This window comes from Chinchilla lanigera, unplaced genomic scaffold, assembly GCF_000276665.1.
Source record: "Chinchilla lanigera isolate Chin_1 unplaced genomic scaffold, ChiLan1.0 scaffold00063, whole genome shotgun sequence".
Classification (NCBI taxonomy): domain Eukaryota; kingdom Metazoa; phylum Chordata; class Mammalia; order Rodentia; family Chinchillidae; genus Chinchilla; species Chinchilla lanigera.
The window spans coordinates 11,928,244-11,941,795 of NW_004955464.1; the positions used below are offsets into that span (position 1 = coordinate 11,928,244).

The 13,552-nt window shown below is 43.4% G+C and overlaps 1 protein-coding gene across 4 annotated transcripts in view; it reads right to left on the reverse strand.

Moving 5' to 3' along the window:
* Positions 1-5,902: 5,902 nt before the first annotated feature.
* Positions 5,903-13,552, reverse strand: part of Nsun4 (NOP2/Sun domain family, member 4) — a 28,368-nt gene continuing 20,718 nt past the window's right edge. For 3 of the 4 annotated variants that reach the window (XM_005398675.2, XM_013521590.1, XM_005398676.2), the window contains 2 exons: positions 7,571-7,695; positions 5,903-6,519 (listed from right to left, as the gene is read on the reverse strand). In XM_005398675.2, coding sequence (XP_005398732.1) covers positions 6,243-6,519; positions 7,571-7,695 — 402 coding nt within the window. In that variant the 3' untranslated portion in view covers positions 5,903-6,242. The remainder of the gene's footprint in view (positions 6,520-7,570; positions 7,696-13,552) is intronic. The other variant, XM_013521591.1, reaches the window with a different exon arrangement.

Below are 13,552 nucleotides of genomic sequence, written 5' to 3' on the forward strand. Positions count from 1 at the left end.
AGGGTCTCCCGATGCAGGTCAGGCTGGTCTTGAGCTCACTTTGTAACCCAGGCTGGTCTTGAACTCGAAATGAACCTCCTGCCTCAGCCTCCCGAGTGCTGGGATTACAGGCATGTGCTACCACACTGGGCTGCATCCTCCAATTTAAAAACCTCTTCCTCCAGGGTAGGTTAAGTCCCCCAGCCATATATACTCTACTCTTTTCTCTGGACTTTGCTCACTTGTAATTTACTTGAAATTAGCTGTAATTACTTATAATTTACTTGTAATTATAATGTACTTGTAATTGCCTTGCCCTCTAGATTGGCCATCCCATGCCCACACTAACATCTAGGATTAGGCCTAGCATGAGACACTCAACCACATACTGATTACATAATATAAAACGTGCATATTGGTGTTTGGGGCTGAGAGGATGCAAAGATAAATACTAGCTTCCTGCCCTGAACAAGTCCTAGTCTGGGAATAAGGTAAAGGAAAAAAAGCCAAGATGGAAAGTCCTATACCCATAATTTACACAGGAGATGGAACAGCTCAGTCTACTTTACAGGGTCTGGAAAGGCTTTTTGGAGGTACAGGCCCGCTCTCTGAGCAAGAACAGAAGCAAAAGGGTGCAGGACAGAGAAGACAATGAGTCATATCTCAGAGGATCACTCCGGCGATACCTGGAAGGGACACGGAGTTTGCGAGCAAAGGGAGGGGTAAGGGGTGGCAAGGTCGGGCTAATCCAGATGCACAGCAGAGTGTGGCCCTGGCCCTGGAGGCAACACTGAGAACAAGGTTACAACACACAGACCAACAGCACTGTCAGATCAGGGTGCTTGCCTTTGGTGGTGCTAGGGAGGAACCAAAGGCCTCATGCATGTCAAGCAAGTACTCTACCTCTGAGTTCATTACCAGCCCTAAGTCTGGGTTTTTAACTCGTCAGTTACAGTACTTACTAACTGACAAATGCTAATAATTTCATTTCATTAATTTATTCTCAAAACTAAGTGGCTTACAACAGTCACTATTTTATTTGCTCAAAGTTCTGGGGTCAGCATTTTGGGCTGGTCTTGACGGGGGTCATTCACACAGCTGGAGCCATCTGACTGCTGTCCCCAGGTTGCAAGGTCCAAGATGCCTTCCAGCTGGATAACCCAGCCTTCTTCACAGGGTAGCAGAAATTAACTTAGCTAAGACTAAGTGCTCTCAGTTTCTTTCCTTGTTAAAATGGGACTAAAAAAGAGTTATCTCCTAGGGTTTTGTTAGGATAAAAAATGACAAAGTACGTAAACCAGTATTTTCAGAGCATGGTCCTGGCTCAGGTAGGTGTTCAAAAAATACTGGTGACTACTACCATTGTTATTATTAGTTAGATATTAAGGAAGCCAGGCATGGTGGTGCACGCCTATAATCCCAGCACTCAGGAGGCTGAGGCAGGAGGATCACTATCACTGCAAGTTCAAGGCCAGTCTGGGCTGCAATGTAAGCTCAAGGCTGGCCTGAACTGCAGAGTATGACCCTGTCTCAAAAAGACCAAAACAAACAAACAAACAAAAAAAAAACAAACAAAAAAAACCCAAGAAGATATTAAGGGTAACTGCAGTTTCTAGCTTGGGCTGCACGACAGATGGTACTGATGTTTGGAGATGAGGACTGCATAGGACAAGAGCAAACAGGTTGAAAAAGGGGAAAAGTAGTGATTAGAGTCGGCCAATGAGGGCTCCTCTTGCCTTTCTTCCACCCAAGCCCCTCAGATCCTGAGACCTTCTAATTTAAAGGTTTTTATCTAGGGGCTTACAGATAGGTTTTAGAGGGCTGGAGTACAGCTCAGTGGTAGAGTGCTTGCCTAGCAAGTATGAAGCCCTACATTCGATCCTTAACAGTGCAAAAATGTTTATGTATTTTTCTATTTAAATTTTTTGGTGGGGGAGGAATACTCATATCCCTGAATGTGTAAACTGCCGTAGTGATTTCTTTTTCTCCTTTTAGCAGAGGAGAGGTTGTAATGGAGATTAGACCCAGGCCCTTAAACATGCTAGGCAAACATTCTACCACTGAGCTACACCCCAAACTCTTTTTATTATATGAGATAGGGTCTCACTAAGTTGTCCAGGCTGGCCTCAAACTTATGATCCTCCTGCCTTAGCCTCCTAAATACCTGGAATTATAGTGGTATGCCACTGGGTCCAGTGGGCCAAAGCTTTCATAAGTTTTTTTAAATGTTTAACTTACAATTCTCCTGCCTCAACCTCCTACATAGCTGGGATTACAGGCATGAGCCAGCTCATCCAGCCAAAATGAAGTTTAAGATGACAATGCAAAGTACTGGCAAGGATGTAGAGAAAATGGAACTCATACTTTAGTGAGAGGGATGCAAAATGCTACAGCCACTTTGTGATTTATCTATATCCATGGAAGACAAGTCAGCAATAAAAAGGAACAAACCATCAATAATATTTCTTAAAAGCATTACGCAGAAATAGATTGAAGAAGTCCAACACGGGGGCTGGGGATTTAGCTCAGCGGCACAGCACCTGCCTGGCAAGCACAAGGTTGTGAGTTCAATTCCCAGTATTGGGGAAAAAAAAACAACAAAAAAAGAAGTCCAACACAAAAGATTATACTGTATGTTTCATTTCCCAAGGTCAGGTATTTGAAAGGTTTCACCAGCTCCCAGAGCACAGCCACCTCAACCTTTAATGGAAAGGCAAACGACACAGGGCAGCCAGATAAAGAGTGGGTAAGCTGGCATGGGAATCTAAGTGACAACCACGTACAAGGTTTCAGTGGGCCTTGTTCACATGTGGACTGCACTAGAGGGGTCTCTGGCTGAATCACTGTAATCTTTGTGAAGAATCCTGGCTTTGGGAGAATTCAAATCAGAAGTTCCCAGGAGGGCTTTCATGCTACTCAGACCATGAAATGAAGCCACACGCTCATAACCAGTTAGACCAGTTGCAAGCCATCATTAAGGAAAGTGATCCTGGAGCTTACCAGAGGACGTAAGACTCTAAACAGACATTATAAATCCCAGTGCCCTTATTTTGTCCAAGAGTGAAAAACGAACAACCAAGTGTCCTGAAGATAAATATGAAGTTTTGGCAACAGTTGTAAATCAACTCTTATCTTCCACAACATGAAATTCTAAAAAGGCAAACTACAGTGACAGAAAATCAGTGGTTACCTGGGATCTGGAATAGAAGGGAATGAGTACAAAGAAATACTTCAGGAGATGGAATTAACTTCTACATCTTGATGGTGATCATGGGTACACTATTATATACAGTTACCAACACTCACTAAACAAGAGCTGGGAGTGGAGGTTAGCGCTAGAGCACTTCCTTCAGATGCACAAGACCCTACATTCACTCTCTAGCTCTGACCAAAAAAATAAACAAACAAAACGTCAATGAACAGCACATTAAAAACTGGTGGGAGTCAGGCATGGTGGCAGACACCTGTAATCCCATTAGTCTGGGAGGCTGAGGCAGGAGGATCACAAGCTTGAGCCCAGCCTACGCAATTTAGTGAGAACCTGACTCAAAAAATGGCTAAGGATACAGCTCAGTGCAAGGCTTTGGGCTTAAACTCTAGTACCCTCAAAACAAAACAACAATAAAACTGATGGACTGTACAGTATGTAAGTAGTAATAAAAAAGTTTTCTTTCAAAAAGAACATGGGGATAGCTGGGTATGGTGGTGCATGCCCATAATTCCCGAACTCAGGAGGCTAAGGCAGGAGGACTGCCACAATTTTGAGGCCAGTCTAGGCTATATAGTGAGACCCTGTCTCAAAAAAAAAGCTGGTCTTCAACTCGTAGTGATCCTCCTAACTCTGCCTCCCAAGTGCTGAGATTACAGGTGCATCCCACCATGACCAGCTCACTTAATATTTTATTGCTAAAATTCATGCATATTACTATGCATCAGTATAGTTCATTTTTTACAACTGTGTAATAGTCCACTGTATGAATATTCAAGTTTATCCATTCTCTGGCTCATGAGCATCTGGACAGTTTCTAGACTTTTCTGCTTTTGTGAATAAGGCTGCTATGAATATTCTTTACATGTATCCTGGTGTACATATATGACTTTCTCTAGGATTTATCTCTAGTATTGGAATAAGTGGGATATAGGGTAGGTAAATATTCAATTATAGGAGATAAACTATTTTTCAAAGTAGTTGTCTGCTTTTCTTACCTGAGTCTGTCTGTCCCCAATCAGACTGTGATTCCAGGGATACGAAATTCCCTCCTTTTGAATCAGTACTCTTTAGAATTCAATCAGCATTAGGCTGTGTATCCAAGAGGCCAAGGGCAGAAACCCACACAGCAGAGTCCTCTCAGCCTTAGCAGAATAAACAGCAGGCAGGGCTGTGTACAGAATAAATAGCAGGCAGGGCTGGGCATGGCAGCACACAGCCAAAGTCCCAGCAGCACTCATGGTGGAGGCAGGAGGATCGCTGAGTCTGAGGCCAGCCTGAGCTACACAGTGAATGCAAAGCCAGTCTGAACTTCATAGCAAGACCCTGTCTCAAAAAACCAAAATTAATTAGTAATTAATTAATAAACAGAAGGAGGGGATCATATGCGTAGAGGCTGGTTAGGATTCTACTCAGAGCACCAGCAAAGCTCTCCACGTCCATCCTTCTACCTTTACTCCCAAGAAAAAAATAAAGTTTAACTTCAGCTAAAGGTCTCTCAACTGACACCTTTAAGAGCCAAATAATAATCAGCAGGAAAGGCATAAAAGACATAAGGAAGAGAAAAAAGAGGAAGGGGAGGGATAAGGAAAGTGGGAAGAGCCAAGAAACAGTCAGATATCCTAAAATGATATCCCACTGTCTGCACAGGGCTTTTTCAGGACAAAAGAAAAAATTAATAAAAAAAACCCTACAGTGACTATAAGCAAGTTTTGTTTTGTTTTGTTTTTGAGACAGGGTCTTACTACGTAGTTCAGGCTAGCTTTGAACTCAACGTGATCCTCTTGCCTCAGCCTCCCAAGTGCTGAGGTTACTGGTGTGCACCACCATGCTTAACGACCATAAGCGAGTTTTAGTATCTGTGCCATAAAGGTTATCTTCTTTGGGCTAATGTTACAAAAACATAACTACATAACCACAATGCAGTCAGTAAATTATGTAACGTTGCCCTCAAACACAAATGGTGTGAAGTGAAGCGCAGTGATGCTGGAAGAATGCCGAGGGACTTGGAGGTGGGCCAAGGGACAGGTACCAGAGCCCAGCCACAGATCTGAAACAAGAACAAAAACCGTACAAGGCCCTGGGTTCAATTCCTAGTACCACAACACACTAGGAGATTCCTAGGTATGAAAGCAAAAGGAGCCGGGGATATAGCTCAGCGGCACAAACGCCTGCCTGGCAAGCCTTCGGTCCTGAGTTTGATTTCCATACAAAAAAAAAAGCAGAAGGAGGTGAGTCCCAAGTGCTCTAACAGCTCCCTTCCTCCTTTGTCCCACAGGAGCTCATGGGATACTTGCTGCTAGATGAATAAACACAAGAAGAAACCCACAAGAGTATGACATCCCTACAGCAGAAGCAGCTTCTCCAGCCACACAGCAGTGTGTGTCACTGACAGCAGAACGAACGGCCAGAATTATTCCGCTCAGCAGAGCTTTCTCAGTAGTAAGAATTACCATGCATCAGCTTAACATGTTTAGTAACTCGCTCCTCAAATTAGATCATGACCCACATGGGGAAATGAGGGAGGCTTGCTGGGTCTGTCAGCTAATCAAGCGGAACTTAAGTGTTAGAAGGGATCTAAAACCAGAGGCCTGTAACCAGGCAGAGGTCCTGGACTTAGGCACCTTGGAGCTAGTATTTAGCAGCTGCAGCTGGGAACAAGTGGAACCGTAACAGTACCTGGACTTACATAAAGCTCCCAACAACAGCCCCAGATCTATGGAGCTTCAACAATTTTATTTGCTAACTGCTTCTTCCCAAGTTTACAGTGTACAGTGTGGGCTTGCTCACCAGTTCCTCTAACCCTCAAAAGGGGTAGGAAACTTTAGCACAGATGTGGAGATGGGGCAGAGGTACAAGTGAGCTAGAAACCCGCTGATGCTCCACAACTGGACATCAGGACATGCAAACTTCTACTTCCTACTGCTTAAAACTGTCTTCAGAAAAACTGGAAGATGGAGGCAGGACCCAAATGGTGTATCTGCCAATGGTCTTGGTTTCTGGTACCTCCAACAGAATACACTCTTTGTCTTCCTATTTCAGGAACAGGGTGAAGCTATGTTAGTCTATGCAGTCTGCAGAAGTACATAGGCCCAAAATTGGCTGTCAGGTTTGGCAACACCAGCTCGCCAACCTGGGAGGACTGAAAGAAACAGAACGTGTCCACGAAAAGCTCTCGGAAGTAAGACAGGTCTTCCACCTGAACCTTGATGCTGTATTGGTTGGCCAGAAGCTCCATGGTGCCTTGCACCACATACTCGTTCTGCAAATGTGAGAGTGAGCAGGTGGAATAGACAACATGGCCTCCTGGTCTGGTGGCAAGAAGTCCAGCCCTGAAAACAGAAAGAGAAAGAAGCAGTGACTACTGAGCTTCCCAGCTGTGGAAGGAGCAACTAAAGAGCGACACACAAAGGTAGGATAGTCTGCTCCAGAGTGGGTAGCTGAACTAGATCGCCCCTGAAGTCCCTTCTGTGATGACGCTGCCTGAGAACTTGTTCTCACGGCAGAGTAATCCAACCTTATTCCCTGAAGTCTCCTCTAGGAAGCCTTCCACTGTATCCTGATTCTGGTTATGGACTAAACCCTGAAGCTGGTGATACACTGATGCCTTACTCAGCCCTCAATTAGTAGTTCAATTTCTTTTCCTTTCCTTTCTCTTCCTCTTTCCCTCCATCCCTCCCTTGTTTGTTTTGTTTTAAGATAGGGTCTCACTATGTGGTCCAGGATGGCCTTGAACTTGTGGCGCTCCTCCTGCCCCAGCCTCCCCTGAGTGCTGGGATTAAAGATTAAAGGAGTATACCGCTATGCTCAGCTTTTTCTTTTTGAGACAGGGTTTCACTATGTACTGCAGGCTACCTTGAACTCGCTTATGTAGACCAGGCTGGCCTCAAACTCATGGTGATCCTCTTGCTCCAGCCTCCCAAGTGCTGGGATTACAGACATGCGCCACCACACCCGGCTCTTTCCTCACCTGGCTCTTTCCTTTTTTTCTAAGAAGCAGTCTCACTACTTTGCCCATCTTAGAATCCAGGCCAGCCCCAAACTCCTGGGCTCATGTGAGCCTCCTTCCCGGCCTTTCAAGCAGACATTACAGGTACTGAGTCTGGGGACAGCTATTTTTCAAATAGGCAAGCCACTGGTACTGAGGGCAAAACAGCATGAGTAAATTCTGTGCAGGCCACCCTGATATGTCCTACCAGGTAGGGTTTTCAATGTTCCAGACAAGGACCATCATATGCCTCCTCCAGGCAAATCTCCAGCCATAACACTCTTCCATGGGTGAAGGTCTTGGCAAAAGCTTCTGGTCCCTCCAGTCTCCCCAATGGCCAGACACCTAGAACACTCTCACACAAATCCTTCAGTTTCTGTAAATCTATCACTCACGCGAGTAGCTGCATCTGCAGCATAGGCAACATCTGTCGCTCCTTCTTTCTTGACCGTTGAAAAATGTTATTTTCTTCCTCATAAAGTGAGTGTCGGTCTGCGGTACAGGGCACATCTACCAGCACCTACTCAGAGGTAAAGGGTAAAACATTAAAGCTCCTTAAAGACTTTTCCTACTAGGGCCACAGCTGTCTCCGACTCTTGACCTAGAAGGTTCATGGAATGTTCTCTCTGCCCACTCCTCCATTTCAGAGAACCTGACAATGCTACTCACTTTAGCCTTTTACACAACTATGAAATAATGAGTGGGAAAATAGTATATTCAGCAATATTTGTGAATGGCCAAAAAGCCCAAACCCACACACAAATAAATATAAAATTAAAGAACTAGTATCAACAGAGTGCTTCAGGGTTGTGTCCTTACCTACCTGGATGAAAACATCCAGTTCATAGATGATACAATGCTTAATTTACAAACAACACTGAGAACTCACTTTGTAGCCCAGGCTGGTCTCAAACTCGCAATGATCCTCCTGTCTCAGCCTTTCAAGTGCTGGGATTACAGGCATGTGCCACCACCCCCGACTCATGAAAATGTTTTAAAATAAGAAATATAAAGTCACTCATGCATTACTAAGAGCCTACTATATACTAGGCACTAAAGAAAAACAAAATTTTTTTAAAAAATTTTTGTTTCAAAAAGTACAATCATCTTTGGAAAAGATCTGTTTTAGTTAAGCACAAATTCTAGCCAAATTAAAAAATGACCCAGTGTTCAGCATCCCGATGTGTTCCCAGCTGCCTTGGTAGATACAGCGCATACAGAGTAAGAAAAATGATCAACTCATATGCTAGTCATGCCACACTGAACTATGATGAGGCTCCCCTTCACAGGAAAAATGGAATACTAATTAATGGGGATGTCCACAGAAGGGCCACTGCGTTCTACAAACCATCTCATAGAAGAATTTAGTATCGTTTGTTTCTATTAATATACTAAATTAGATATACTAAAAACTATTCTAACACAAAACTTTAAAAGACTCGATAAAATGTATTTTAAAAATACATTCAAATGTAGCACTCAAAGATAACAAAAACCTTCAGAACACACACACACACACACACACACACACACACAGGAAAATAAATCCAAGGAGGTATGTAGGAGCTAAAGTTAATGGCTTCTGGGGTTGTTTTGCTTTGTTTTGAGTATAGTATGGGGGACTCAACTCAGAGACTTTGTACTGAGCAACATCTCCAGGCTTTTTTTTATTCTGAGATTGGGTTTTCCTAATTTACTAAACTGCCCAGCCTAGACTGCCATCTGCTATCCTCCTTCCTCAGTCTGCTAGAGTGCTGTGCAGGGATTACGGACATGTGCTACTACAGCCAGCTAATGGTTTACGTTTTTTTACTAATTCCTATTAATTAAAAGCCCAGAAGGACAAAAAAACAGAGCATTTCCCATGTGAGGCAAGAAACTGGAATGGAAACCTACACCAAAGCCAAACCTTCAAAGAGCGGGCTAGTAAACAAATACCTTCTGCTTTGAGTTGGCCCTGAAATTTAATACCCTAGACACAGGAAAGCTGGAAAAAGAACAGCCTTCACAAAACCCAACCTTGAATCAGCTTACATTCTGAGCGAATTAAGATGATATGCCTTACTCTTGTGTGGCGCCAAAGCAAATCAAAATCTTTTTAAAGGAAGCTAGCAGCATCTACAGGCTGATTATCCTTATAATTATTTACACATAGCATTAGCAATCAAAATTAAAAATTATTAATTTACCAGAAGAAAAAATTCAAATCACCAAAAAAAAAAAAAAAAAAAGAGAGAAGCTGGGCATGGTGGCACATGCCTGCAAGCTCAGCACCTGGCAACCTGGGAACCTGTATTACACAGCAAGACTGTCTCAAAAAACAAACAAAACCCAAGAGGCCACTGTGTTTGCTCTTGCATGGTGGCCCACCCTCACGCTGTAGGGTACACTACTTTTACTACTTTTCTTGGCCCAAACTCACTCTGCAGAGCCTGTTTTTCCTACCTTCAATAAGACTTTGCTACCATTCATGCTTGTCTTGACCTATTCTTTGCTCAGGACAGAAAGAACCTAGAAACCATGTCCAGAAGGATACCAGCACCCTAAAAGCTGGTAATGAATTTGGCTTAGCTAGCCAAGAGCAGCAGGTAAGGCTCTTTTGCCACAATTTTTGTTTCTCTCTAAAATGCTACAGTTTTTTTTTTCCTTTCCCTGTCTTTCTCCCCACCTAGGCAGGGGAGCTCAGGAGACTTCTCATGCCACAGAGAACTGTTTCCTGCTTTTCCACCTGTGTGTGTGTTGGGTGGGGTGGAGGATGTGGCCTCCGTGTTTTTCTTCCAACTGTAGGAGGCCTACAGGCCTGGTGAAAATTTATCTCCTCTTTTCTTCTCTTTCCAATTTTTGCTCAGTCACTCAAGATACAAGTCAGTAAAGAACAACTCGAGAGCCTGTTACCAGCTGCAGAACAACTTGCTCAGGGGCCACGCGTGCGACCGAGACTTTACTGTGGCTTTCTGTTCTCCGTCGACACTGTGCTCAGTTTTCTCACTCTTTTGGGGAAAAATGTTGGTAACCTGGTCGCCTGCCTGAGTAGCCACCTATCTCAGCTGACTTCTTTGTGTTCAGAGTCTCTGTGCTTTCCCCCTAGATGGCTGTTTTTAGGGTCACCATCATCATAGGCCTAGCCACCCATTTTGGATCAGCCACATGGGTTCCACCAGGTTTATTTCCCTTCCTTGTTTCTTCTAACAAGATGCACGTAATTTAGAAACATGCCTGCTGGCCTATGCAGAACAAAGAAACACCCAGTAAAGCTTAACTCAAGTAACTGTGAGTCATTTTTAGGATTTTTATGTGAGTCAGTTTTAGGATTCTTAAAGGCTTTTTTTTGTTGTTGTTGTTTTTTAAAGAGGTTTCATCCCAGGTTTCCTCAGGAGGCTGAGGAAGGAGGATCACCATGAGTTCAAGCCCAGCCTGAGCTACACAGTGAGTTCAAACCCAGCATGAACTAATAGGGAGACCCTGTCTGAAAAAAAAAAAAAAGGTGTCCATCTCTACTGCCTTACACAAAGTACCAAAGTTTTTACTATGGGGTAAATTCAAGAGATACTGTTTCTCAAGGGGCTCCACTTAAGTGGAGCAGCCCTACAGCCCCTCAAGACCCTAATCTTATTCCCCGTTCCTCAGAAATCATTCTGGCCAGGCATGGTGGTGCACACCTGTAATCCCAGCACTCAGGAGTCTGAAGCAGGAGGATTGTTGCAAGTTTGAGACCAGCCTGGGCTACAAAGTGAGCGCAAGGCCAGCCTGAACTGCATAGTGAGACCCTGTCTCAAAAAGAAAAAAAAAAAAAAAAAAGGAAGGAAATCATTCTGGTCCTTCCTCAAGGGATATAGTGACAAGCTATAAAAATCCTACATGGAAAACAGTCACTAGAATTTTCACAGGACTAAGAAGAAAGCTATTCCTGACAACCTCTGGAAGACCAGAGGCTTCTCTTCAGAAAGCAAGACAGTACTGCTCCAGGTGCAGGTAAGTAGAGTCACTAAGGAACCTAACTGACCACAGCTTAAGTGGGCACCTGTATGGAGGCTCTTGTTTTTAATTAGATCCATTATGTGAGTAATCTTGCTAGGTTATGGCTCTTAGGCTCTTGATAATGTATCTAACCTCTCTCTTTGCCATACTCTGTCCTCCATAAGAATCGTGAAAATCTGATTAGCTCCTCATATTTGGGTTCTACACCCCTAACATAATAGTAAAATTCTTTTCTTTCTCCCATTGAACAGACAGCTCAACAGTTACTAATTCTTTTCTCATTGTCTTTTTACGGTTTTTTCTTCAGCCCAGCCAGTGAGCCACAACACCAAGGTAGTAGGAGAGGACACTATGCCCAGCAGCTGCGGTCTACAGCCCCTTCCAGCTGGAAGAAGCTGTAGAAGACAGACTTCTACTCATTCTGCACCCCATAAAGAATTATGGGGAGATCTGGGCATGGTGGCGCAGGCCTACAATCCCAGCACTCAGGAGGCTGAGGCAGGAGGATAGCCATGAGTTTGAGGCCAGCCTGGGCTACATAGTGAATTCAAGGGCAGCCTGAACTACCCTTGTTTTTTTGAGACATAGCAAGACCATGTATCAAAAAAACAACATGAGAAGCCACTTTGAAACTATCAATATGTAATACAACAACCATTGTTAATTCCCTACCACTTTGTTTATAACTCCGTATTGTCTGCACTGTTCTTTTGCTATTTTGTAAAATGTTGCCTATCTGTTAATGTTTTTCCTCCTTTTACTTTTAAAATAAAAACAAACAAAAAAACCAAAACAACAATAACAACAAAAAATTATGGGGATATGTGTCTCGAGTAGGCTTTTGAGAGATGGCTTAGACCACATGTCAGCCTGAGGCGTGGGCAATACACAAAGGACAGTGCACACTGAGTTCCTGTCACTGTGCTCCCTCCTGCACACTGCACCGTGAACTTTTTACTTGGCTCAGACTCATTCTGCAGAGCCTGTTTCTTTTTCTACCTTTAATAAAACTTTGCTACCATTAAAAAAGAGAGAAGAGACCTGAGTATGGTGGTGCACGCCTGTAATCCCAGCACCTGGGAGGCTGAGGCAGGAGGATCCCTGTGAGTTTGAGACCAGCATACACTACAAAGTGAGTTCAAGGTCAGCTTAAACTGCTTAGTGAAACTGTGTCTCCAAAAGACTGAAAAGAGAGACAGTGGACCAGAAGTATTATCAGGTAGCTTCTTCTGAGAGTGGCTCACCTCACTTTCTAGTTAGATTTCTGGTTTTGTCTCAAAGAATTGAGCAAAGTGAGCAAAAAACAGTGGCCAAGTTTATTTGAAAAAGTAAAAGTGAACAGAGAAACCGGCTCTGCAGAGCAAGCTTGGGCCGAGTAAAAGAAAAAACAAGATTAAAAAGTACACCCTGGAGAAAGCAGACCCGCCCTAACCCTAACCTAGCACCACCTCTCAAGAGCTGTACGTAGAAGTTCTCAGGGGTCTCCTGAGATTTGTACAGCATAAAGGAGAGGCACCACAGGAAGAGCTTGCTATCACGGCTTTCCTCCTGGAGAGCCCACCCCGCTTCCTCCAGGGGGTCCTTTCATCTTGCTTTGTGCTCTTTTACTTGGCCCAAGCTCCCTCTGCACAGCCACTTTCTCCCTCACGCTTGCTTCACTTTTACTTTTTCAGTAAACTTCATCACTGCTTTTTGCTCGTTTCTTTCAATTCTCTGTTCGAGATGAGAAGAACCTGGAATCTAACTCCAGAAGGAGAGGCAAGCAATCCAGAACCTGGTAATGTCTCTTTGACAAGCCACTTTTAAAGGGAGCTACCTGGTAACAGCAGTGTCACTCAGTGGTAGAACATGTGCTCACTAGGCATGAGGCCCTCAGTTCAATCCTTAGCACCACATTTACACACAAAAGTATGATAGCAGAAGCAGACTCATGTGAGACCGAACACTGAAATCATCAGAAATAAGTGTTTCAAAACGTCACAGTTAATATATTAAGAAGTTAGATTGAAAAACAGTTTCTACAAAACTGGAAATTTAAAAAAATAATCAGAAATCCCAAAACTGTAAAATACAATAATAACAAACTAAGAAGTCAATAGATATATTTAATCGCATATTAGACAGAGCTGAAAAAAGGATTAGTGAATTAGGCGAAAATAAAATATTCAGACTGAGTCATGAGAAAAAAATAGCAATAAAGAAGAGTTAAAAAATAGGGGCTAGTGAATGAGATAAAAATAAAATATTCAGCTGGGAGTGGTGGTGAACACCTGTAATCCCAGCACTTGGGAGGATAAAGCAGAAGGATCACAGTGAGTTCAAGGCCAGCCTGGGCTACAGAGTAAGTTCAAGACTAGTCTGAACTGCATAGCAAGACCCTGTCCCAAAAATAAATAAAT